The sequence below is a fragment of the Sus scrofa genome, chromosome 15 (assembly GCF_000003025.6).
Source record: "Sus scrofa isolate TJ Tabasco breed Duroc chromosome 15, Sscrofa11.1, whole genome shotgun sequence".
NCBI classification, from domain to species: domain Eukaryota; kingdom Metazoa; phylum Chordata; class Mammalia; order Artiodactyla; family Suidae; genus Sus; species Sus scrofa.
The window spans coordinates 75,979,252-76,007,192 of NC_010457.5; the positions used below are offsets into that span (position 1 = coordinate 75,979,252).

At 39.9% G+C, this 27,941-nt stretch overlaps 1 protein-coding gene across 5 annotated transcripts; it reads right to left on the reverse strand.

The window, feature by feature from the left end:
* CCDC173 (coiled-coil domain containing 173) lies at positions 851–27,941 on the reverse strand. Of its 5 annotated transcripts, none has more exons than XM_021076274.1 (11): positions 27,754–27,855; positions 27,300–27,397; positions 22,209–22,435; positions 18,413–18,472; positions 17,525–17,698; positions 17,234–17,427; positions 11,037–11,193; positions 8,043–8,182; positions 4,977–5,169; positions 4,117–4,281; positions 851–1,303 (listed from the first exon to the last, which is right to left on the reverse strand). In XM_021076274.1, exons 5-11 carry the CDS (start codon positions 17,693–17,695, stop codon positions 959–961), a joined length of 1,365 nt encoding a protein of 454 aa, XP_020931933.1. In that variant the 5' UTR covers positions 17,696–17,698; positions 18,413–18,472; positions 22,209–22,435; positions 27,300–27,397; positions 27,754–27,855; the 3' UTR covers positions 851–958. The 5 variants fall into 5 exon arrangements, with proteins under 5 accessions (XP_020931933.1, XP_020931932.1, XP_020931931.1 ...); XM_021076273.1 differs by having other exon boundaries at positions 18,352–18,472; XM_021076272.1 differs by lacking the exon at positions 18,413–18,472.

Consider the following 27,941-nt stretch of genomic DNA (forward strand, 5'->3'; position numbering starts at 1 on the left):
CTTCATAATTTTTACCTCTCCCTGCCTTACAAAATTCAATACCCAAAATGTGTTTGTTCTAATTTACATCTTTGCCACAAATTTTACCTATGTTTCTTTTGTCAAATTAGCAGATTAGAGCAGATGTGTACTATTTTTAGGTAGGTACTGGTTTCCACTTGGAGCAATGAAAAAGTTCTGGAACCAGATGAATGATAATGGTTGTACAATATTCTGAATATACTTAATGTCACTGGATATTACTGTTACTAATTTGCTTTCTAGGGCCGCACCTGTGGCATATGGAAGTTCCAGGCCTAGGGGTTGAATCAGAGCTGTAGCTGCTGGCCTACACCATAGTTGACAGCAACGGCAGATCCTTTAACCCACTGAGCAAGGAAAGGGATCAAACCTGCATCCTCATGGATACTAGTTGGGTTTGTTACTGCTAAGCCAAAACAGGAACTCCAACATTGAATATTTTTTTTTATTTATTTTTTGTCTTTTTGCCTTTTCTATCTAGGGCTGCTCAGGCGGCATATGGAGGTTCCCAGGCTAAGGGTCTAATTGGAGCTGTAGCTGCCACCAGCCACAGCCACAGCAACAAGGAATCCGAGCCCCACCTTCGACCTACACCACAGCTCACGGCAATGCCAGATCCTTAATGCACTGAGCAAGGCCAGGGATCGAACCTGCAATCTCATGGTTCCTGTCGGATTAGGTAACCACTGAGCCACGACGGGAACTCCAACACTGAATATTCTTAGATTATTAAAACTATACATTTTGTGTATATCTTCTATCAGAATAAAAAATGTAATCTGATTTAGTCTTGCGTGGCAAAGGATCAATTCGATCAGACATAATGGTACTTAGATGAAAAGCAGCTTTATTAACAAAATTATAAGCATAATCACTTGAATTTGTAGCTGAATATTAGCTACAACTTAGTCTTCTTAATCTTAAAAATAAACTTTTTCTACCATGTAAAACCTAGCCTTCCCTTTGACTTTTGAAAATTATTATATTTTGATCCCTGAGAGTTATAAAAAGGGAGCTGCACTCCAGTGATATCATTGACCTGATAGCTGGGTCTTAATCCACCTCTGTCCACAAAAACTGGTCCATGACCACCTCCGGGTCCTTCCTGTACAGCTTTTACAAGAGGATGCATATATTTATTTGTTGATTTAGACTCGAGTTCAATTACTTCTCTGGCATAATCCTGAAATTCCTTCTCCTTTTCAGCAATGAGAGCTTCAGTAAGTCTGCAGTCCTCTAATTCTGCTTGTTTTGCTTGCTTTACTTTAAACTTATTTTTGGCCTATTTGGGAAAGAAAGAAAAAATATTTCATATTGGTAAAAAATCTGTTTTCTAAATATTACATAGTATTTGATGTAGGTAGAATGTATATACTCACTGATATTTGACAAGGCTTGATTTAACAATATACTGAAATTTATTTCAGAAATTCTCCCATGCATATCATGTCAAAGAAGTGTACCTCAATAGCCTTATGTGATGATATACTTTCAAAGGATATAGCATGAAATTTAGATAAATAACCAAGTTTAGAATCCTGTTTCTATCATGTATAAGATAAGTATTTTGACAAGTGTGGAACACATACCAGTCACTGTCCCCACCCATCCACTATTCTGGAGGAATGCACCCAAACTCACTATCCCAAATCAGCTAGGTATACCACGTGACCCAGCCACATAAGATTAAATTGGCAACGAACATCTGAATAAAGTTAAACCAATTACATTCTGTTTCCTAAAAATCTGAAGTTGGAACAAGCGTCATTTATTAATGTAGGGTAATCAGGAGTTAAGTTGAATAAAACTCCAAACAAAAGCCAGTTTACTACTATTTCATATATATATGGCAAATGGAGGTTCCCAGGCTAAGTAGGGGTTGAATTGGAGCTGTAGCTGCTAGCACACAGCCACAGCAATGTGGGATACGAACCACATCTGTGACCTACACCATGGCTCACAGCAAGCCGGATCCTTAACCCACTGAGCAAGGCCAGGGATCGAACCTGTCCTCACAGATACTAGGTGGATTCATTTCTGCTGAGCCATGATGGGAACTCCCATAATTTTTTTAACTTTATAATTTATAGAAACGTTCTTTTAACTATATACTAGGTGACATTAATGGCTTTTTTTTTTTTTTTTTTTTTTTTGTCTTTTGCCTTTTCTTGAGCTGTTCCCATGGCATATGGAGGTTCCCAGGCTAGGGGTCTAATTGGAGCTGTAGCCACCGGCCTACACCAGAGCCACAGCAACGCGGGTCTGAGCTGCGTCTGCGACCTATGGCACAGCTCACGGCAATGCCAGATCCTTAACCCACTGAGCAAGGCCAGGGATCAAACCCGCAACCTCATGGTTCCTAGTCAGATTCGTTAACCACTGCATCATGACAGGAACTCCGACTTTAATGGCTTTTTTAAAAAATTACGAAGTTTTGGTTGAGAGCTTGTCATTGTGTCTTAGAAGCATTTTAGGAAATGCTGAGTTTATAAAAAATTAAGATTTTTGTTTACTTATATTTAATATTCATGAAAATATTTTTCAAAATCAGTAACTAAAACTTCAGCATTGGAGTTCCCGTCGTGGCGCAGTGGTTAACAAATCCGACTAGGAACCATGAGGTTGCAGGTTCGATCCCTGCCCTTGCTCAGTGGGTTAAGGATCCGGCATTGCCGTGAGCTGTGGTGTAGGTTGCAGACGCGGCTTGGATCTTGCGTTGCTGTGGCTCTGGCATAGGCCTGTGGCTACAGCTCTGATTCGACCCCTAGCCTGGGAACCTCCATATGCCGCGGGAGCGGCCCAAAGAAATAGCAAAAAGACAAAAAAAAAAAAAAAAAAAAAGAAAAAAAAGAAATAAGACAGACAAAAAAGGACAAATACTGTATGATTCCACTAGTATGAGGTACCTGAAATAAGAAAATTCACTGAGACAGAAAGTAGAACATTGGTTACCAGGAAGAGGGAGGAAGAGAGAATGGAGAGTTACTATTTAATGGGTAGAGTTTCAGTGCAGGATGATGACAAAGCTAAGGAGATGGACAGTGGTGACAGTTGCACATCAATGTAAATATGCTTAATGCCCTTGGACTATATAATTAAAAATAGTTCGAATGGTAAATTTTATGTTATGTGTTTATCACCACAGTAAAAAAATAAGTGAAAACACAATAAGAAAACAACCCAACTAAATATTTGACAAAAGAGTTCAATAAACACTATACAATATAAGGTACATGAATGGTTAAAAAGTACATGAAAAGATGTTCAGTATCTTTAGTCATTAGGGAAATGCAAAATAACACCATGAGAGAACACTACACTAGAATAGTTCAAAATTAAAGGATTGCAATTAACAAGTATTAGCAAGGACGTAGAGCAACTTGTCTTTGCATACAACTGCTGATAGGAATGGAAAATGGAACACTTATTTTAGAAAAAAAAAATTTTAGACACAAATGATTGGATGCTAAGTCCTCCATACATTTTCTAAAATCTCTGGTACCCCCGCTCACTTCAAATATGAAACTTGTGAGATCCCAGTCAACATATTCTCTGGGTAATAAAGAGGTGAAAAAAGATAAGCACCATGGCCTGCTATATGCATTTGTATTTTCTTTTCCTTTTTTAAAAATGGTCGTACCCTCATTATATGGAAGTTCCTGGGCAAGGGACTGACTGCAAGCCTCAGCTGCAAGCTGTGCCACAGCTGCAGCAACACTGGATCCTTAACCCACTGTGCCAGGCCAGGGATCGAACCTGTACCTCCACAGCAGCCTGAGCCACTGCAGTCGGATCCTAACCCACTGCACCACACCAGAACTCCTGTATTTTCTCTAATATTTACTAAAACACAATAGAAACTAAAGAAGGATAAATATTTGTGCAAAAGACACAAAAGTTCCTAGTATGGAAACTTAAATATTGACAACAACAAAAACTAATTTCACATTTTTAATGTATTTTATTGTGTCAAAACAATAATGACGATCTGATGTTATTTGATAAAGAAAATGGCTTTTGGAAAGAGAAAACTATCATGAACTCTATATTACGTATTTATTGCTAAAATAAGTATAAACATTTAGGAATAATTACCATTTGCTGAATATGGGCATCTTGAACTTCTCTACGTTCTTTGTCAGCTTTCCGTTTTTTCTCCTTTTCATGCTCCCAGAAAATCTGGTCTGCTTTTAGGATGGCTAGCAATTGTTCTTTAGCCTCTATTTTTCTTCGTCTTTCTTCTTCCTCTTTATTGTTCATCTAGACAATAAAAGCCAGAGGAAAACATTAAAACCACTTTTAGCAACCAGCAAACTCCAATAAGGTATGAAGTTAGAAAGCTCCAAGCAGCAAGTCAGCCAAGAGCAACGCAAAGGCAGAAAACTGTACACACATGGGCTGATTCCCATGTGGTCAGTTTACTTTGATTTTGCTCTATTTCCTTAATATCAAGAAACACAATGAAAACATAAGTAGAATGATAATAGTTTTTAAAAATACAGGAACAGAAAAGCAAGATTGTCTCCAAGAACAGAAATATTTGTAGGTAAAAAATTGCTACCATGTTTATAAACAATCCAATTTTAATCTTATGACAGTCATGTAGGAGAGAAATTCTGAAGGATTAAGATATACAGAAACACAATGGGTAATTTTTACTTGATTTGTCTTAAACATTCAAATGAAAGGTATATTAAATGAATAACTTTGCATTTCAGATGGTTCTGAAACTGAAAAGATTATTACTTTGCATCCATAAACATCTCATTTGTAATTGTCATTTCCTCTTCTGTTAATAAACATGGCCTGATTTCAAGAATATAGGAAGATAATTTATATACTGTCTTTAAAATCTCTGCTAATTTTTTGTCAGGGAAACAGAGGGAGTAAATTAGGAGAAACTACAGTGTAAAGGGCTCAGATCTGTGTATTTTTCTCATCACTGCATTGCTTACCACAACAGCTCTATGTTCTGCAATTGCTTTTAATTCTGCTTTGTTTTTTTCATGTTTTTCTCTTTCTCTTTTTTCCCATTCAGCCTCAGCTTCTGCAATATCTCTAGCAATAATCAAATCTTCATTGTCAAATTTCTCTTTCATTAGTTTACTCAGGAAATTATTTATTCTTTCTCTCCGTTCCTCCATTAGCCTGTAACAAAATAACCATCACTTGTTTTCATGAATGGATTTGCTATGAGCCAACACACTTATTTAGAGAGTCAGATATTTACAGTCTTTTGGGGGGGCTTCTTTTTTTTAAATCTTTTTGCCTTTTTGTTGAGCTGTTCCCATGGCACATGGAGGTTCCCAGGCTAGGGGTCTAATTGGAGCTGTAGCCACCGGCCTACACCAGAGCCACAGCAACGCGGGATCTTAGCTGCGTCTGCGACCTATGGCACAGCTCACGGCAACGCTGGATCCTTAACCCAATGAGCAAGAGGCCAGGAATCGAACCCGCAACCTCATGGTTCCTAGTCGGATTCGTTAACCACTGCACCACGACTGGAACTCCTTTTTTTGGCTTTTTAGAGCCACACTGGCAACATATTGGAAGCTCCCAGGTCAGGTCGAATCGGAGCTGCAGCTGCCAGCCTACATGGATACTAGTCTGATTCATTTCTGCTGCACCACAACGGGAACTCCCTTTTACAGTCTTTTGTAAGACTAAAGATTATATTGTTTTAAGCAGAAAAATTTTAATACTTTATTGCATACTTCATTTTTATTTATTTATCTTTGTCTTTTTGTCTTTTCTAGGGCCGCACCCGTGGCATATGGACATTCCCAGGCTAGGGGGCTAATCGGAGCTACAGCTGCCGGCCTACACCTGAGCCACAGCAACGCTGGATCCTTAACCCACTGAGCAAGGCCAGGGATCGAACCCAAAACCTCATGGTTCCTAGTCAGATTCGTTAACCACTGAGCCACAACGGGAACTCCTGCATACTTTATTTTTAGAATAAAGTCTATTATTCTAAAAATAATTTATTATTTATTTATTTTAGAATAAAGTCTATTAGGGAATCATGTTTATAGTATGATGTTGTGTATGTGTGTGCATACAGGAAATAAAGTGTAAAATTCTCTACAATGAAAAATATTTTAAAATATTTTGTTAGATTATCCTACTTGTTCTAATACTGAAGGCATAGACTGCAAAATAAATCAAAGACTTTTCCTTAAATATAACCTCAAAAACAGTAAAAGTTAGAGTTCCCTGGTGGCCTAGTAGGATCTGGTGTTGTCACTGCTATGGCATGTGTCACTGTTGTGACTCAGCTTCAATCCCTGGCCTGGGAACATGGCCCCTAAAAACACAGTAAAATTTATCAAAATCTTGAATAGGTGTTCCCACTGTGGTGCAGTAGTTTAAGGATCTGGTATTGTCTCTGCAGCGGCTCAGGTAGCTGTTGAGGTGCAGGTTCAATCCCCAACCTGGCACAGTGGGTTAAAGATCCAGAGGGACCACAGTTGTGACGCAGACCACAGCTGCGGCTCAGATTCAATCCCTGGCCCAGGAACTTCTGTATGCTATGAGTATGGCCAAAAAAAAAAAAAAAAAATCCTAAATAAATTCATCCTTACTATAACCTGTCTACAATGCATACATAGTGCTTTGACTTTGTCTGTGTATATGAAGATACCTCTCCTTTTACACTACGAGATTCCCAAGGTCAGAGACAGGATAAGTCCTCTCTCTAGTTCAGAGCAAACCATGGTGCCTGGCATATGATCAACAATAACTACATATTTATTAAAGGAATCGGGGTGTTTTCATTTAGGAAATTGGGCAAAAAATATTTTTAAATTTAGATATGACAAATTTACTGATTTACTGAGTCTAGGCTGGCAACTACAGCTCCAATTTGACCCCTAGCCTGGGAACCTCCATATGCTGCAGGTATGGCCCTAAAAAGATAAATAAGGTAGTGGGGGAAGGCCTGAATGAGAAGGCAGTATCTGAGTAATGACCTGAAAGAATTAAGAGAGGTGAGCACTCCCCAGAGAGGGTATAGAAGAAGTCCAATGTGAGTGATGGAAGAGGAAAAGAAAGAGAACAGTAAGAGATAAGGTTTGGGAGAGGAGGCTGGGGTCAGCTGGGAATTAGGATGCATGTAGACCCTTATGGGCCATAGTCAAGACTCTAAGTGTGATGTAAAGCCATCAAAGAGTTTTGCACAAGTGAAAAGCATGATCAAGACAGAAGCACAATGTATTGTAAATCTCTCATCTCATCCCAAACGTCCATTAAGGTAAGCAATGACCTCAAAATCTGATAGACCCTTCACTTTTAAAATCTCAGTAATCCCTCTAAGTGCTTTAACAGTGATGACTGCTCTCTTCATTCTGTCTTCTCAGTTTTCCTCCATTCTCTGGAAAGTATTTTTCGCTCTTCGTATTATTTTCATTTTCCATTTGGCCTTTAATTATGGATTTCCCTAGGGACTGTGCCACCTTCATTTCTTATCTTTCATCCTAAGCTCACCTGTATGCACAGTGCCAACTCTCACTTGTATATCCATGGCTCACAAAACCATCTCCAGTGCATACCTCTCTCCTAAAGCAGAGATATCCAATATTTCCAACCATCTACCACACAGATGTTGTCAAAATTCCAAGGGAATCCCAACTCACATGCCCCAAGCTAAAATCATCATGTCACTAAACACCCTAGTCATATATAAAATGAGACCTTTATTCCTCAAGACCACTCTTTTTTTTTTTTTTTTTTTTAGGGCCGAAGTCATGGCATACGTAGGTTCCCAGGCTAGGGGTCCAATCAGAGGTATAGCTGCTGGCCTACACCACAGCTCACAGCAACGCTGGATCCTTACCCACTGAGTGAGGCCAGGGATCGAACCCACAACCTCTTGGTTCCTAGTTGGATTAATTTATGCTGTGCCAAAACAGGAACTCCTTTTTTTTTCCCTAAAGGCTACTCTTATGCTACAATTTCTGATTTATAATAAAATAACTTCAGATACTACTTTATTAATCAAAAAAACTATTTTAAAAGCTTACCTGTGTGTTTCAGCTTCTTTTTCTTTCCCCATTTGTGTAAGACGCTTTTTAGCTTTGATAAATTTTCTAATCTTTTCATCTTCCTCCTCTTGCTGCTGCCGTTCTATAGCTTTGATGACATTTTTATCATTCAGATGTTCCTTGGGGGAGAAAATTGTGTATTATCCTATCACAAAGAAAAGTATCTTTCAACTACAGATACCTAACAAGAACCTGTCAAATGGTCATAGCTTCTGAGAGAGTTATTTCTCTCTTGGAAATTTACCCCAAAGAGATAATCAAAGCTGTGTATTAAGTTCTATGCACCATGCACTTCATTCATCTCAAAGTTACTTATAACTGTGAAAAGTTGGAAATAACCTTAAATACTCAATAACAGAGAAATGATTAAATAAATTATACTCTTAAGGACATGGTAAGATACACACAACAATCAGTAAGAGAGGAGAAAAAGAATATAAAACATTACTAGGGTGTATTTTAATTTTGTAAATATGTGTTAAGTACAAATTTATAATGAATATATAACTGGAAGAAATGTATCAAATGTTAAAAGTAGCTATCTCTAGGGTATGAGATTATATATAGGTGACTTTTACATCTTAACAATTAAAAAAAAATTTTTTTTGGGGTCTTTTTGCCTTTTCTAGGGCCACTCACACGGCATATGGAGGTTCCCAGTCTAGGGGTCCAATTGGAGCTGTAGCCACCGGCCTGCACCACAGCCACAGCCACAGCAACGCAGGATCTGAGCCGCGTCTGCAGCCTACACCACAGCTCACGGCAATGCCAGATCCTTAACCCACTGAGCAAGGCCAGGGATCGAACCCGCAGCCTCATGGTTCCTAGTCGGATTCGTTAACCACTGCGCCATGATGGGAACTCCTCAAATATCTCATTTCTTCACAAATTTGTCATTTAAAATAATTCTATTTGGGGAAATAACTATTAAAAATAATAATAATTTAAAAATAATTCTATAACCAGAGAAAAATATCAAATATGTGTAATTTAATGTTTGAATAGTGAATATCATCACATAGTTCACAAATTTAAAATATTTTAAAAATCCGCAGCGTAAAGTGTCTTTCCTATGGCATCTGCTATCATTCTATTCCTCATTCTATTATCCACCAGACTCAATCACTGTGAAACTAGTTCTCGTCCTGGCTTTCTTTTCCTACATATACTGAAAAATATACAGATGTATATTCTTTTTTTTTTTTTTTTTTTAGGGCTACACCCTTGTAGCATATGGAAATTCCCAGGCTAGGAGTCAATTCAGAGCTACGGCTGCAGGACTACAGCCACAGCAACTCGGGATCTGTACCACATCTGCAACCTACATCACAGCTCCTGGCAACACCAGATCCTTAAGGCACTGAGCGAGGCCAGGGATCGAAGCTGCATCCTCATGGATTCTAGGCAGATTCGTTTCCGCTGAGCCACAACAGGAGCTCCTACAGATGTGTACTCTAATAAAAAATTTTTAAATAGGTGATGTTTTAAAACAAAAAATAAAAATCTGTTCACATCAGTTTACATTTCATGACAGAACCTGAGTTAGCCACGATAATAATAGGTGCCTTTGGGAGTTCCCTTGTCCTGCATTGATTGGGTTAAGGATCTGGTGTTGTCACTGCAGCAGCTCAGACTGCTGCCATGGTGTGGGGTCCATCCCTGGCCTGGGAACTTCCATATGCCGTGGACGCAGTCCAAAAAAAAAAAAAAAAAAAAAAAAAAAGTAGGGAGTTCCCGTCATGGCTCAGTGGTTAACGAACCCAACTAGTATCCATAAGGATGCAGGTTCGATCCCTGGCCTTGTTCCGTGGGTTAAGGATCCAGCGTTGCTGTTAGCTGTGGTGTAGGCTGCAGATATGGATCCCTCATTGCTGTGGCTGTGGCGCAGGCCGGCAGCTACGGCTCGGATTCATGCCCCAGCCTGGGAACCTCCATATGCCACAGGTGTGGCCCTAAAAAAAGACAAAAAAAAAAAAAAAAAGGGTGCCTTTCAACACAACAGCCTGGGTATATGGATATATCTGTGCTTTCTGTTACTATAGGTAGGAATCATTTCAAGGTGAAAGTTATTAGATGTAATATGTAATATTCCAATATATATATAACTCAAGGTCTACTATGTGCCTAGCACTCAAGTACTCTTCTATTTTTGCTATTACTTTTAAAAGCCTGTCATCTGGCTAGGAGATATATTAGCTGACATGAAAGGTAATGAAATATCAAATATTTTATTTTTTTCCAATATTTTAAAATGATCATTTTGAATTATTTCTTAAAAACTTTATGATTTTTCTAAGTTTATTGTAATGTTCTATACAGATTTTTTTTTTGGCTACATCCACAGCTTGTCAAAATTCCCAGGCCAGGGATAGAACTTATGCCACAACAACAACCCAAGTCACAGAAGTGACAAAGCTGGATCCTCAACCCTCTGATTCACCAGGGAACACCCTGATTTTTTACAATAGGAAAACAGGGTTAATTAACGCAAAGTTAATTATCATTTTTAAAAATTGAAATCCTCAGCTAAAGGTCACATAACTAGTAAGCAGCAGAGTTAGCATTCAAAACAAGGTCTGTCCTATACCAAAGGGACTAGGAGAGATAAAAATATTACATCCATGAACCAAGAATAATATTTTATGCAAACTTGTTTTCTACTCCACTATTATTCATACAACATGTATTAAATAGGCACTGGATTTTGTACATTTTTTTAAAGGCTGCACCTTCAGCATGTGGAAGTTCCTGGGCTATGGGTTGAATCAGAGCTGGAGCTGCTGGCCTCCACCACAGCCACAGCTGGACCTGAGCTGCATCTGCAACCTACGCCTGATCCTTAACCCACTGAGACAGACCAGGGATCAAACCCACATCCTCGCCAACAGTATGTCAGGTTCTTAACCCACTCAGCCACAACAGTACTTTGTACATTTTTTGAAGAGATGCATTTTTGAAGTATTTTCAACTTACAAAAAAGAGTCTCCTGCTTTCATTGATCTTTTCTTTTTTCATTCCTAGTTTTTTTTTCATTTCTATTTCATACAATAAATTCTGTTGCTTTATTTCCTCAGCATCCTTTTCTTCCTGTTTTCTCCTCCTTACTTCTTCCTCTTCGTGTTCCTTTATTCTAAAGAAAAAAAAACATAACTGAGAGCAAAGCAGGAAAATAGGAATTTTTTTTTCTTTTTAGGGCCGCACCCATGGCATACGGAGGGTCCCAGGCTAGGGGTCGAATCGGAGCTACAGCTGCCAACCTACACAACAGCTACAGCCATGCCAGATCTGAGCTGTGTCTGTGACATACACCACAGCTCATGGCAACGCTGGAACACACTAAGCGAGGCCAGGGACCGAACCCACAACCTCATGGTTCCTAGTCAGATTCTTTTCTGTTGTGCCACAATGGGAACTCCAATAGGATATATTTTAAAGAAATTAGATTCTTGCCCAGGATGATTGGAAGCTGTAAAGATGAACTTGTGGATTTCTTTTGGAACAAGAACAGATAAACAAATAGCAGTTATTAAAACCAATCCAGTGAGTTCCCTGATGGTCTAGTGGTTAAGACTCTGTGCTTTCACTGCTGTGGCCCAGGTTCAATCCCTGTCAGGAACTGAGATCCCAGCTGCTTAAGTGGGCCAAAAAACCCCAGAAAACCAAAAACCAACAACCAAATCCAATCCTGGTTAGCCCAGGATTGCCCATATTTTCATTTTTTCAAAATGTGTTTTATTCCTCACCAAAATTTAGTCCTACAATAGATTCAAATATTCCTTTCCTTTAGAAAGAATCAGTTAACTGAATGACAGTATGCTGGATGGTGACATTATTTTACAGAAAAGTCCCAAGTGCTCTTCAACTTCAGCACTGGACAATGTTACCTAGGCTATGGATCTGGCCCCTCAGGAGATAGGGTTTGATGGAAGAAGGGCAACAACTTCATTACCCAACTGGCCACTTCAGCTCTTATTCTTTCTCTAGCCGCCGCTGGCTAATGATTGGTGCCTTCTGAGTGGTGAGCCATCCAATGCTGGTTCTCTCACGGGCTGTGTGTGAGTTCTTCAGAGTTCCCTGAGCAGCCTCCTCACTGCAGAGCTCAGCTCTGCATTTAACTCCAGCTCTATCTCTAGAACCCACCTCCTCAGCCCAGCCACCTTCACAACCTGGAGCTTCCACCATCAGCAGTTTATTGCAGGCTCTGAGAGCCCTCATTTGGCAATCAATCTTCTGCATACTGCAAGTCAGACTCAGGCCCAGGTACTTGCATCTATGTGCCCACCCTTCCAGGTCAGCCATCAAGTGCTGGAGGCTGCTTCCCCAGCCACTTTCTATCTGCTGTTTCTTTCTTTTGTCTTTTATTGCCATTTCTTAGCGCTCCCGCAGCATATGCAGGTTCCCAGGCTAGGGGTCTAATCGGAGCTGTAGCCGCCGGCCTACACCAGAGCTACAGCAACTTGGGATCCGAGCCATGTCTGCAACCTACACCAAGCTCATGGCAACGCCGGATCGTCAACCCACTGAGCAAGGCCAGGGATGGAACCCACAACCTCATGGATCCTAGTCAGATTCGTTAACCACTGCGCCACGAAGGGAACTCCCCTCTATCTGCTATTTCTAATTGTATTTTTTTCTTCCTGAACAGGTGGGTATGAGGTAGATCAACAACCCACTTAATAGGAAGACTGAGGAATTAATCTTTCTTTCATATGCCCCCAGTCAAAACTTTTTTTCTTGGCTTCAGAGGGGGGGGAAATTCCCTTCCCCTGTGCCATGGAGGACTATACAGTTAAGTGAGCCAGTAGGTTCACTTTGGTATTATTAAGCCAATTCAGAACAGGAGAGTAAGCAGCCACTTAAGGGTCACAGTCACTCTCTTTAGGAGGAGCTAAGAAAAAAAAAAGTCACTGTTGGCCACTGCTAAATCAGCTTTATGATTGCCCTAAAAACAGCTGGTTTTCAATTTTTTGTTTGTTTAGTTTGTTAGAACTATTTAATACTATACCAGTCTCTTAGGAGCAAATTTACAAGTCAATAATTGAGATTTAAAGGACATTAAGAGAGATGTATCTAATTTTGAGAAAATTATGAAATTTAAAAATTGCTACTTTAAGGGAAAACAAGATACAAAACATCTGTAATTTTATTTTATTTATTTTATTTTATTTTATTTGCTTTTTAGGGCCACACCCGTGGGATATGGAGGTTCCCAGGCTAGGGGTCTAATCAGAACTGCAGCTGCCGGCCTACGCCAGAGCCACAGCAATGCGGGATCCGAGCTGCATCTTCGAACCAAACCATAGCTCACGGCAATGCCAGATCCTTAACCCACTGATGGAGGCCAAGGATCAAACCTGCAACCTCATGGTTCCTAGTTGGATTCGTTTCCGCTGTGCCACAACGGTAACTCCAACATTTGCAATTTTAACATTCCTTAGCAAACATTATATCTATGCATGAACTGGATAATTCACTGTCTTGGCAAAGAAATTTCCCTATTCTGAGAGTGGCTAAGAATAAGAAAAAATGTCTCTAGTGTCGGTGAAGAGGTAATATTAACAGCAACATACGTAAATAACATAACTATTAAATAAAGACTGTCAATAAAGACTTTTACCTTAGTATGGGAAGACTACACAACTATCTGCCATAAATTTGGTTTAGTACAAAGTCAACATGCCGAAGGAAATCTGAGTTCCTCTAGTTCAGGGAAGAAATCCACCACATTCCTATCTTTACTTCCAACACCCTTATTCACAGCAGACATCAATAATCAATGCAAAACAACAGTCAATGCAAAAATCTTGGTCCTTCTTAACCCAATACACGGGGCAGCCTCTCCCAAGCAATTATAGTAGAATTTGTCATAAGACCTCCTTGCTATCCCTGATTCACATTCTTTGTTTGTTTGTTTGTTTGTTTGTTTTTTGGACTTTTTGCCTTTTCTATGGCTGCTTCCGTGGCATATGGAGGTTCCCAGGATAGGGGTCTAATCAGAGCTGTAGCCACCGGCCTACACCAGAGCCACAGCAACACCAGATCTGAGCCAGGTTGTGACCCACACCACAGCTCACGGCAATGCTGGATTCTTAACCCACTGAGCAAGGCCAGGGATCGAACCCGCAACCTCATGGTTCCTAGTCGGATTTGTTAACCACTGAGCCACGACGGGAACTCTCCCTGATTCACATTCTGAAGACTCCCAATCTGTATTTATCTAGCCCAGATCTCACTTGATCTTAACATAGATGTTGCACAGTCCTCCTATAAAAGTGGAAGGGGCGTTTCCATCGTGGCTCAGCGGTAACGATCCCGTAGTATCCATGAGGATGCGGGTTCAATCCCTCCCCTTTTTCAGTGGGTTAAGGATCCAGAGTTGACATGAGCTGTGGTGTAAGTTGCAGACGAGGCTTGGATCTAGTGTTGCTGTGGCTGTGGTATAGGCCGGCAGCTGCAGCTCCAACTGGACCCCTGGCCTGGGAACTTCCATGTGCCAGGGGTGTGGCCCTAAAAGGCAAAAAAAAAAAAAAAAAAAGTGCAAGGGATGCCTACCCAAAACCTGGTTCAGATGACACTCCACACACCTAGATAATGTGAGAGAAAGTAGTACTCACTCAGGAGACTAGCTTCCCCACGAATGGGCAATCCAAGAGAGACGGCAAGGAGGAAGACACAGTGCCTTGTAAACCCTGTATATAATCTCAGGATGTCACACACCATTACTCCAGTTCATTCTATTCTTTGGAAATGAGCTACTATGAATAACACACACTCAAGAGGGGACGGAATTAGGCTCTACCTTCTGAAGGGAGGAATATCAAATAATGTGTGAACATATTTTAAAAGGGTGCTACCCATCTGACACCTGGGTAGCACTTAGTTGTACAACTAGTAGAGCCTGGAAAACAGTCTTGCCTCTAAGTATCCTGCAATTTCCATTTCTTAGTGATTAAAAGAATTAATATTTGGTCTCTGCTCAAAGAGGAGAGTTATTCCAAATTCTGGGAGCCCTTAAGACACATGGCCAACAAGGCACATGATGATCTGGCCCTCGCCTGTCTCTCTAATCTCATCTTTAACATTGCTTCTTAGTCCTCTATGTTATAGCCATCCTATTTGTAGTTACCAAAATCCACCAAATTCTACCTCACTTCTGGGCCTCACACATTATTTCTTCTGCTTAAAGTGTTTCTATATCTTCTATTCTTTGCACAGCTTATTTCTTCTTCAGAATGAAGTACAAGAGCATTGATCTCTTCTGAAAAGCCTTCTCTAGACTGGATCAGATGTCCATTTGATAAGGACATATATTTGCCAAAATATTTACCACTATATTCTAATTACTTGCTCTATATCTATAGCCTCCTCCCCAGATTGTGAACTTCTTAAGGAAAAAGACTATATTGTATTCATCTTTGTGTTCTCAGTGACTAGAAGAGCGGCTGGAAAATAGAGATTGTTCAGTCCATGTTTGTAACAATGAATAGATGATTAAAGGGATAAACAGCCTACCTTGAAATTTTGTCCCTGAATAAACTCTTATTATTCAAGAAAGGGGAAAAAACCCTTCTCCTTCTCCTCTCTCTTCTACCATATAGTCCTCTGTTTCCACTCAGGTTAATACGAGTGGTACTATTCCAATTCTACTCCTGGCTTTAAGAGGCTTTGTATGGACCCATCACCATTCTTAACAGTATTCTAAACTAACATGCATTCTGAGTTGTAGATAACTGACACATGCATCAACATTCAACAAAATTAAATATGGTGATAACTTTGTAAATTCATATACTTAATTTTTCTAATAGTAGACTTGCATTTTCCTTTGCTGTCTTCAGTTACAGAATTGAATGTTTCTTAATAAATTTAAGATGTAGGATTTCTGGAACCAAACTGGCAACCAACCCAAGCTCCCATGTCAAACATCCTTCCCTTCCTAATTCCCCACAATGCAGTCAATAGGATGGGGAAAATTCTATGCCACTACTAGAAATTAAAGCAAGCTCTTACCCACATACTTGAATTTTCAAGAGATTTCAGGGGAAAAAAGGAAATTGAGAATGCAATGAGGATAAGTAACACTATCCACAAGAACTGTGAAGAGTGAGTAAAAGAATTTATGCTGGAGTTCCCGTCGTGGCTCAGAGAAAACCAATCTGACTAGCACCCATGGACACAGGTTTGATCCCGGCCTTGCTCAGCGGGTTAAGGATCCAGTATTGCCATGAGCTGTGGTGTAGGTTGCATACAAGGCTCAGATCTGGTGTTGCTATGGCTGTGGCTGTGGCTGGCAATGGCAGCTCAAATTCAACCCCTAGCCTGCGAACCTCCATATGCCACAGGTGTGGCCCTAAAAAGACAAAAAAAAAAAAAAAAAAGAATTTATGTTGACCTCAGAGCTTGATAAGTATCTCCGAGACTATATGGAAGATAAGCCAAAGAAACAACTAGAACAAATCCTAAGCCTACCTGAACACCTACCCTATGGCCAAAGATCACATGAAAGGGGCTCCTTCTCCTGCATCTGTCAATACCCTAAGAAATGTTTCCTCCAGGTGCTTGCAGTCCCTTCATCTTGAACCTCAGAATGAGGTCCATCCACATGGAGCAAGATCAGAGACCTCTTCATAGTAACAAGCAAACTCAGTCAGTCCTGCAGTTTGAAGAAAAGCTGCCCAGCCAAACCCAAACAATCCATGGATGCATGGGAAATAAATGTTTAATTGTTGAAGGCCAGTACATGGTGTGGTTGGTTGTTATGCTTCATTATTATAATAATAGTAACCAGTATATTATCTCTGGGTAATAGTAATTTTTAACCTCTTTCTTTGTATTTTTTCCACTTACTAGGTATATTAGCATATATTTCTTTTTTTTTTTTTTTTTTTTTTGTCTTTTTGCCATTTCCACCGGCCTCCGCCAGAGCCACAGCAACACAGGATCTGAGCTGTGTCTGAGACCTACACCACAGCTCACAGCAACGCCAGATCCTTAACCCACTGAGCAAGGCCAGGGATCGAACCCACAACCTCATGGTTCCTAGTTAGATTCGTTAACCACTGAGCCACGATAGGAACTCCTAGCATATATTACTTTCATTATCAGAAAAAAAGAGCTATATCCATTATGAGAAAAAGAAGAAATAAAAAGGATGACTTATGTATACATACTGTTTTAAATGATCTTTGGCAAGAGCCAGTCTATCTCTGCGTTGCTTTTCTGCTTTTTCTTGTTCTTCTTTAAAACCTTTTTCAATGTTTAGTTTCAACTGTTCCTCCCATTTTTTATCTGATTTTATTTTACTTTTTTGGAATTCAATCTGTGCATCACGTTCCTTCATAACTCTACTAAGAAGAAGTCCTGACTACAAAAAAAAATTGCAATAGTTTAAGAAAATAAAGTTACATATCTATATGTTAAATATAAATATATATATAAATACAAGAAAACTCAGGTAGTACATGAAAGTTTTTCACTCTTTCTGTCTGGTAAAATTGATATTGTTTTGCATATTCGATGGCCTTTTTCCTTTCTCCTTGTTTGTATATTGCTTCTTCCACATCAAGAATTTGTCTTTCTGCCTCTATTTCTTCATCACGTTTCTTTTTGGCTTCGAGTTTCTGTTTTCTCATCCCCTGCAGAATGATGAAAGCAGTAGTCTGTTTTTATTTTTCAATCTAAGTGTGCAAAAGTTAACTTTTATAATATGATAATTTGATCCTTCCCTATAAGTCTTTTATCATATTTGCATATATCATTAATAAGTACGAGGTTACCCTCATGAGCTAATTTTTAATTGAATTTTTTAGGTAGATTACACATTTACATGGTTCAAAATATTACAAAGGTATACAATGGAACTCTCCCTCTAATCCTAACTTCCGTTTGCAATCTCTAAGCCACTATTAGCTTCCTGCATTTACTTCCAAATTTCCTTTCTATATTTAAGAAATAGAAATACTACTTTTGTTCCTTTAAAAAAAAAACGATGGCATATTTTACATGTTCTTCTATACCTCTAGGAGGTAGACAATGTCAGATGAAGTCTTTTCTCCTTTATGGGTCATACTTTCTATGTCTTAAGAATATCTGTGGTGGCTTAGTGCTTAAGGATTCGGTGTTGTCACTGCTGTGGTTAGGGTTTGATTGCTAGCCTAGGAACTTTTGCATTCCATGGACATGCTCCCATCCTCCCCCCAAAAAAGATATAGGAAAGTGTAGTGGGAGATGGAATCATATTTTCCCAGCATCTTCCCCATGTGAGATAATAAAAAGAATCAGAACACACCTCCCTATTTTGAGGTAGTTTCCCACTCATGTACATGGAACTAAACTGCTGGTTACTGTACCTCTTAGGTAGAGAATCTTGCAGAGGCACAAAAAAGGGCACAGCAAAGACATATGTAGTTCTAGAAAAAGACAGGCAGGAAGACAGACAAATTAGAGGCAGATGAAAAGAAGCTGCCTTGGTTCCTCAAGTTTCAAGTCCTGTCTTTCTGTGCGACCCTCCATCATAACAATAAAGAGCATTACCCTGATACCTAAACCAGACAAAGACATTTCAAGAAAACTATAGTCCAATATCCTTGATGAACACAGATGCAAAAATCAACAATATTTTAACAAACTGAATCTATCAAAAAAATAATACATCATGATGAGCAGAGGTCTACCCCAGGAATGCATACTTGGTTCAATATTTGAAAATCAATCAATCTAATTCATCATATAACAAAGTGAAAAAATTAAACATCATGATTATCTCAATAGATATAAACAAAAGGAAAACACTTTAAAAGTCTAACATCCATTCCTGTACAATAAGACAAAAAGAAAAAAAAGAAAAGAACTAAAAGGAATCCACATTGAAAGAAGAAAGCAAAATTGTAAAACCGTTCTTAACTTTCTGACATCATGACTGTCTATGCAGGAAATCTGATGGAATCTATAAAAAAGCTACTAGAACCAATAAGTGAGGTTAGTAGTGTTAAAGGATACAAGATCAACACAGAGGAATTCCCGTTGTGGCTCAGTGGTTAATGAATCTGACTAGCATCCATGAGGATGCAGGTTCGATCCCTGGCCTCGATCAGTGAGTTAAGGATACAGCATTGCTGTGAGCTGTGGTGTAGGTCGCAGATGTGGCTCAGATCCCACGTTACTGTGGCTGGGGTGTAGGCCAGTGGCTACAGCTCCGATTAGACCCCTAGCCTGGGAACCTCCATATGCCATGGGTGTGGCCCTAGAAAAGACAAAAAAAAAAAAAAAAAAAAGACAAGATCAACAGAGAAAAAAAAATTAACTGTATTTATATAGCTAACAAAGAATACCAAATAGAACATTTAAAAACTATTATTTATAATAGCATCAAAAATATTAATTACTTAGGGATAAATACGACAAGAGATGAATAAGACCTATGCCCTAGGAGCTCTCCTGTGGAGTAGTGGGTTAAAGATTTGGTATTGTCACTGCAGTGGCCCGGGTCATGGCTATGGCGTGGGTTCAATCTCTAGCCCTGGAACTTCTGCATGCTGCCAGCATGACTGAATAAAAAGAAAAGACCTACACCCTAAAAACTTAAATATACTGCAACCTAAAAATATTGCTGACAGAAATTAAATAAGAACTATGTAGAAAGACCTTGTGTTCATGGGTCAGAAGACTCAATACTGTCAAAATGCAAATCCTCTCCAAATTGATCTAGAAATTCAACACAACCTCTACCAAAATTGCAGCTAGCGTTTTGGTATACATTGACAAGCTGATTCTAAAATGCATGGAGAAGTGCAAATAGAGTAGCCAGAACAACTCTGAAAAAGGATAAAGTTGGAAGACTAAAAATACCTTATTTCAAAACTTATTATTAAATCTATAATTCTCAAAACAGTGTGTGACTGGAATGAAGGTAGATGAATAGATCAATGGAACAGAATAGACAGCCCAGAAATTCCCCCTGCACATATATGGACAACTGGATTTTCAACAAAGGTGCAAAGGTAGTTCACTGGGGGAAAGAACAGTCTTTTCAATGAGTTGTGCTGAAACAACTGGATATTCATATGCAAAAAAAAAAAACCCCTTCAATTCATACCTTACTTCCAAAAAATAGACCACAGACCTGCATATAAAACCTAAAATTTCAAACTTAAACATAGAAGAAAATGTTTGTGATCTTGGGTTAGGCAAAAATTTCTTAGGTAACTCAAGAAAAGGATGATCTATACAAGAAAAATGGATAAACCTAAGTTCACTAAAGTTAAAAACTGTGCTCTTGGAAACATACTGTAATGGAATAAAAGGCTGATCCAAAAAATACTTTCAAATCAAGTATCTAACAAAGGACTTGTATTCAGAATATATTTTTAAAATTCTTGGGAGTTGCCTGGTAGTGCAGTGGGTTAAAGATCTAGCACTGTCACTGCTGAGGCTCAGGCGGCTGCTGTGGCATAGGTTTGATCCCTGGCCTGGAACTTTCATTTGCCTCAGGTGTGGCCAAAAAAAAAAAATTCTCTTGGGAGTTCCTGTCGCAACACATCGGACACAAATCCAACTAGGAACCACGAGGTTTTGGGTTCGATCCCTGGCCTTGCTCAATGGGTTAAGGATCTGGTGTTGCCAAGAGCTGTGCAGTAGGTCGCAGACATGGCTCGGATCTGGTGTAGCTGTGGCTCTGGCATAGGCCGGCAGCTGTAGCTCCAATTGGACCCCTGGCCTGGGAACCTCTATATGCCGCAGGAGCAGCCCTAAAAGGACAAAAGCAAAAAAAAAAAAAAAAAATTTCTCTAAACTAAATAATAAGAAAACAAAACCAGCAAAAGATTTGAATAGATTTTTCACTAAAGAAGATTGGATAGAAAATCAGTTCATGAAACGATGTTCAACATCACTGTAATCAGAGAAATTTAAATTATAATAAAATACTACTTTTTCACACTCATAAGAATATCTATAATTAAAAAGATTGACCATAGCAATTCAGCAAATATTTGGAGAAAATCAGAACTCACACACTGCTGGTAGGAATGTAAAATTACAACTACTTTAAAAAAGAAAGCATATGTCTATAAACAGACTTATACATGAATGTTCATAAGCAGCTTTATTTATAATAGCCAAAAACTGGAAACAACTCAAATGTCAGTATCTGGTTGATGTCAAGCCATTAACAACTAAGCAGATAAACAAATTGTGGTATATCCATACAATGGGATGACACTCAGCAATAAAAATGAATGAATAATTGATTAAAAAACATGAAAGAATTTCAAAGTAATTGTGTTGAGTGAAATTTATAATAGAAAGCAGATCAGTAGTTGCCTGGAATGGGAGGCGGGGTGGGGAAGAATGAAAGGGAGAAAAATGGAGCATGAGAAAATTTGTCTAAATTATAATAATGGTCTCACAAGTATATAAATATGTCAAATCTTAAACTGTACACTTTAAATATGTATAGTTTATTTATTTATTTATTTTTTGTCTTTTGAGGACCACACCAGTGACATATGGAGGTTCCCAGGCCAGGCGTTGAATTGGAGCTATAACTGCTGGCCTACACCACAGCCACAGTATCACCAGATCTGAGCCACGTCCGTGACCCACATCACAGCTCACAGCAACACTGGATCCTTAACCCTCTGAGCCAGGCCAGGGATCAAACCCACATCCTCATGGATACTAGTCAGGTTTGTTAACTGCTGAGCCACGATGAAAACTCCCATAAGTATGTCTAGCTTATTGTATGTCACTTACATCTAAATAAAGCTGTTAAAAATGTTTCAATGCAATTTAATAATATTTTACATGTAAAAAATTTTTTAAAGTGTACTAAGGCAGTTCCCAGCATAACTCAATGGTAACGAACCTGATTAATATCCACGAGGACTCAGGTTCCATCCCTGGCCTTGCTCAGCAGGTTAGGGATCCAGCATTGCTGTGAGCTGTGGTGTAGGTCGCAGACGGGCTTGGATCCCGTGTTGCTGTGGCTGTGGTGTAGACTGGCAGCTTCAGCTCTGATTTGACCCCTAGTCTGGGAACTTCCATATGCTGCAAGTTTGGCCCTAAAAAGCGAAAAAAAAAAAAAAAAAAAGAGTACAAAGAAATAAGACTTCAACGCATATATACTCCTGGGTGGTTAATACTTACTGCGTATGTATTAGTCCAATGCTTTACCACTTCTTGGGATCGGAAATGCATTTCTTTCTTTGCCTTTCTTTTTGCACGAAGGTGTGCTGCCTCTCTTGTCAAACTGTCAAGGCTATCTCGAATCCTCTCCCACTCATTGTGTGGAATTATGGTGACCTGCCGGAGATCTACTTTGTCGGGTAGAAGAGGTGGATAGAGAACTTGATCTTCTTCATAGTTCTTTATTTCTAATAAATTTTGTAAAAATGAGAAAGACTTTCAAGAAGAGTTTAAGTGGTATTTTTTTCTCAGACATTTCTATACTGGCATGATATCTGGAAGTTGTTTCACATAATAATTTTATTCTTGTTATCTTAAGAAGAGCTGGGGTTTTTGTTTTTTGGTTTTTTTGGCTGCACCCACAGCATGGGGAACTTCCTGGGTCAGGGATCATATCCACACCACAGCAGCGACCTGGAGCCACAACATAGACAATGCTGGGTCCTTAACCCACTGTACCACCAGGGAACTCCAAGAACAGCTGAGATTAAATGGAAAGTACATAAGACCTTGAAATCAGAAGACAGATTTGAGTCTTTGCTTGGTCAATTCTGTGTAAACCTGGGCAAGTCATTCAATGTCTTGGAGCCTCAGTATCAACATCATTAAAGTTGAGATCAATAATATCTACCCCAACAGGCTGTTCTAAAAGCTTTTTTTTTTTTTTTTTTTTTTTGTCTTTTTAGGGCTGCACCTGCAGCATATGGAGGGTCCCAGGCTAGGGATCTAATCGGAGCTGTAGCCGCCAGCCTACGCCACAGCCACAGCAACGCCAAATCTGAGCTGCATCTGTGACCTACAGCTCATGGCAATGCCATATCCTTAACCCACTGATAGAGGCCAGGGATTGAACCTGCACCCACATGGATCCCAGTCAGATTCATTTCTGCTGAGCCACGATGGGAACTCCTTAAAAGCATTTTTTTCAAGTTAATCAAGTAGCAGTTTATAAATAGAAAACTTTGGGAATGTTCATCCTTTGAGTTCATGTTCATCATGACTGACTCTATTCAACCCCTTCCTAAGTGAGTAGCAGAAATGTAAACAGGAGAACTGACTACAGTCCTACTCCCAGTCCCAGGGTAGGCCTCTTTAAGAATATCTGCATCTCCCTCAACAATAATTATTTCTTTTTTTTTCTTTTTTCTTTGTCTTTTTGCCATTTCTTGGGCTGCTCCCTCGACATATGGAGGTTCCCAGGCTAGGGGTCCAATCGGAGCTGTAGCTACCGGCCTACGCCACAGCCACAGCAATGAGGGATCTGAGCCGCATCTGCGACCTACACCATAGCTCACGGCAACGCCGGATGGTTAACCCACTGAGCAAGGCCAGGGATCGAACCCGCAACCTCATGGTTCCTAGTCGGATTCGTTAACCACTGAGCCACGACAGGAACTCCCATTTTTACTACTTTTAAGAATGAAACAGAAAAAGAGAGAATAGTGAAATAAGAAATCACATGGCTCCAGGAAAGGATAAAGATACTGAGAGGAAAGCCGTTAGGATCAATTAGAGTCTTCTTGGGGTTGGAATTAAAGTTGATGGGAATGAGAAGTTGGTTGCTAACCTTAAACATGAGCATCCAATCACAGGTACCACCTTGCCTACAATATAGCAAGTTTCATGGGCAGAAGAAAGACAAGCAAAGCTGAGAAGTAGAATAGTGTCAGGAATCAGGAATCAAGTTAAAACTAAATTCACAAGCATTTGAACCAAAATATTCCCTTTTGTTTTAACTATAAGGAAGTAGATTAGTCACTTGTAACCAAAGAATCCTGATCAGTACATCCAGATAGCCATGCAACAAATTTCCTTTGCTTTGCCTAAAGTGGCTCAACTAGGTTTGTTTACTTGCAGTTAGAGGCTAACTAAAGGCCACCAAGTTAAACCACTTGCCTTTTTTTTTTTTTTTTGTCTTTTTGCCTCCTGTGGCATATGGAGGTTCCGGGGCTAGGGGCCAATCGAAGCTGTAACCACCGGCCTGAGCCAGAGCCACAGCAATACCAGATCCGAGCCGAATCTTCGACCTACACCACAGCTCATGGCAATGCCAAATCCTTAACCCGCTGAGGAAGGCCAGAGATGGAACCCGCAACCTCATGGTTCCTAGTCGGATTTGTTAACCACTGAGCCACGACGGGAATCCAAACCATTTGCCTTTTGAATAACATATTGTTAGGCATATTAAAATGCTTTTCTTTCTCTGACTAAAGGGTCATTCTAATTCTTTAAGGTGTAAAATAAAATGGAAACAAAGCTATATAGTGCACAATGTGACCCCTCCCCCATGACACCCCAGCCTTCTGGAGAGTAATTGCATTCATGTGATATTTGATTCAAGATCTTTTCATGGACTCTGATGCAAAAAGAGAACCAAGAGAACAACCACAAAAGCAGCAGAGATGAGCAACCACAAAAAATAGGGGAACCCATGGAAAGTTGGGGAAAGGCTTTTTACCATCTCATGCCACAGAAGTTGGGCCAAGTCCTCTCACATCTTCGAGGATCAGGAGAGGCCTGATTGTCATCAGAGCAATGAGTGATTTCACATATTTGTACTTTAATCCACTGGGTTGACACAGAGTTTAGTTCTCAGAGGGCAACTGTATTTCCACAATTCCTACCTCATAGTGGCTTTCACACAATGCTAGCAGCAACCGCTGGAGAAGTTAAGCAGGCCACAGTCAAAAGAAGTAACAAGAAAGACAGATGGATAGAGAAATAAAGAGAATATAAAGAAGCAAACTCTCAAGCAGTAGAGAGGAGGGGGAAAAGCAGTGGCAAGTGACATGAGAGTGTCTAAAATCATCCATGTGCCTTTCGTCATTGATACTTTTCCACAATTTACAAAATCTTTTTTTAATTGAAATATAATTCACATATCATAAAACTCATCATTGTAAAAGGTAATATTCAGTGATTTTTTTAATCTATTCATAAGGCTGTGCAACTATCACCACTACCTAATTTCAGAACATTTTTATCACCCCAAAAAGGCACTGTGTACCCATTAACAGTCATTCCTCCATTCTCCCCTCCCCACAGTCCCCGACATCCATTAAGCTACTTTCTGTCACTATGGATTTGCCTATTCCAGACATTTCATATATGCAGAATCATATAATATGTGGCCTTTTATGCCTGGCTCCTTTTATTTACATAATGTTTTCTAGGTTCATTCATGTTGTAGCAAGTATCAGTACTTAATTCCTTTTCATAGCTTCATAATATTCTATTGTATAGATGTAGTACATTTTATTGACATTTGAGTTGTTTCCACCTTTTGGCTATTATGAAAAATGGCATGAACATTTATGTTTAAGTTTTTGTGTGGACATATGTCTTCAAATACCTAAGGCATATACCTAGGAGTAGGATTATAATTCCAAGTTTAACATTTAAAAAAAATACCAAAATGTTCTCTAAAGTGGCTCCACCATATTACATTCTCACCAGCAATATGTGAGGGTTCTAATTTTTCCATATCCTAGGCAACATTTGTCTTTTTTTTTTTTTTCCCAGCCATCCTAGTGGGTATGGAGTGGTATGTCACTGTGGTTTTGCTTTGCATTTCCATGATGCTTAATGATACTGGGCCTATTTTCATGTGTTCATTGGCTATTTGATTTGTTTTGTTTTTTGTCTTTTTAAGGCCACACCCATGGCATATGGAGGTTCCCAGGCTAGGGGTCTAATTGGAGCTGTAGCCACCGGCCTCCGCCAGAGCCGCAGCAACTTGGGATCCGAGCCACGTCTGCAACCTACACCACAGCTCACAGCAATGCAGGATCCTTAACCCACTGAGTGAGGCCAGGGATCAAACCCGCAAACCTCATGGTTCCTAGTCGGATTCATTTCCACTGCGCCACGATGGGAACTCCCTCATTGGCTATTTGAATACTTTCTTTGGAGAAATGTAGGTTCAAGTCACTTGCCCATTTTTTGAATGGGTTGTCATTTTTATTATTGAGTTCTAAGAGTTCCTTATAATCTAGACACTAGACCCATACCAGATATATGATATGCAAATATTTTCCCCCTTTCTGTAGTCCAGCTATTCTCTTTTTAATAACATCTTTCAACATAAAACAGTTTTTAATTTTGATGCATTTTGGGAAGTGTGTGTCTTCTGGTATCATATTTAAGAAATTGTTTTCAAATCCAAAATCACAAATATTTACATCTACGATTTTTTTGCTTTTCTTTTTTTTTTTTTTTGTCTTTTTGCTATTTTTCTTGGGCCACTCCCGCAGCATATGGAGGTTCCCAAGCTAGGGGTTGAATTGGAGCTGCAGCCACCGGCCTACGCCAGAGCCACAGCAATGCGGGATCCGAGCCGCGTCTGCAACCTACACCACAGCTCATGGCAACGCCAGATCGTTAACCCACTGAGCAAGGGCAGGGACCGAACCCGCAACCTAGTCGGATTCGTTAACCACTGTGCCACGACGGGAACTCCTCTTTGCTTTTCTTTTTGACTGCACCTGTGGCATGTGAAAGTTCCCAGGCTAGGGGTTGAATCGGAGCTGCAGCTACAGGCCCGTGCCACAGCCATAGCAACACCAGATCTGAGGCTAATCTGAGATCCACACACAGCTTTCAGCCAGATCCTTAATCCACTGAGGGAAGCCAGCAATCGAACCCACATCCTCAGGGAGAGTATGAAGGATTCTTAACCTACTAAGCCACAGTGGGAACTCCTGTTACTTCTTAAGTCCTTTACTGCATAAATACCCACTAGTGTCTACTGGTAGGAGAATGGCTGGTTCTCACTCTGCATTTGGCAGGAGGGACTCTATTGCTACAGAAGCTCAGGCAATGACAAGATAGTCCAAGTTCCTCAGGTTCTAATTTTCACCATGACAACACTAACCAGGAATTTACAGACTTAAAAAGCTAAAATCACTGGAATTAATAAAGAGCTCTTTAAATGTTCCACTGGGCTACTTCTATGACAAAATCAAAATTTTATAAAAGATCATGTGACAGAATAAGTTAAGTAGCATTATTTTTACATTCTATAAAAGTATTCGCATTAAGGTGATACCTTACCTTCACTTTAGAGTTGAAGAAATTGAGACATTTCCTTCAGACGCTTTCCTAAGAGCACTCAGTAGTTTCACAGCAGACCCAAGACTCTAATGAGGTCACTGATATTTCCAAAATATACTCCAATTCACTCAATGAATAAAAGCTTAAGCGCGAGAGAATTCAGCAAACACCAGTTCTTGGAGCTGCAACTGCGCAGCTTGAGGATGTGACCAGATCGTCAATTGGGATTCTCTGACTTCTTTTCCCTACCCTTTTTTCGGTAAGCTTTTCCCACCCACCCATTCACTCAAGGGCTAAACTGTTTCAATTTACACAGAGCCCAAGGATGCCCATGGCGCTGCTTTCTACTTGGTGGAGCATTTCAGAAGGTAAGGAAAGCCCTCCCTTGGCACCTCTCACCCCATGCTGGGGACAAGAAACAATGCCCGTGCCAAGATGGGCCAGTTTAGCTCACCCGTGATTTCCTTCGCCCGTCCACAGCGCCTTCCGAACCGTACCACCACCTCTGAGGTGCCCATGGCGCTCTCAGGTTGGAAAGGCGATTCCTTGCGAAAACTCAGCGGACTCCAGGCTGCGGAGTGTTTATCTCAACCGCCCAGTTGCTTAGCAACGCCGCCGGAAGTGACGACAGCCTCCGAAGCT

Coding starts and splice junctions, on each gene's coding strand:
- CCDC173 (XM_003133469.5), bottom strand. CDS start 27,817: ATGGGCACCTCAGAGGTGGTGGTACGGTTCGGAAGGCGCTGTGGACGG. Junction 17,699..22,208: donor ATTGGACTAATACATACGCA/GTAAGTATTAAC, acceptor ATCATTCTGCAG/GGGATGAGAAAACAGAAACT. Junction 5,170..8,042: donor AAAGAAGCTGAAACACACAG/GTAAGCTTTTAA, acceptor ATTTTGTTACAG/GCTAATGGAGGAACGGAGAG.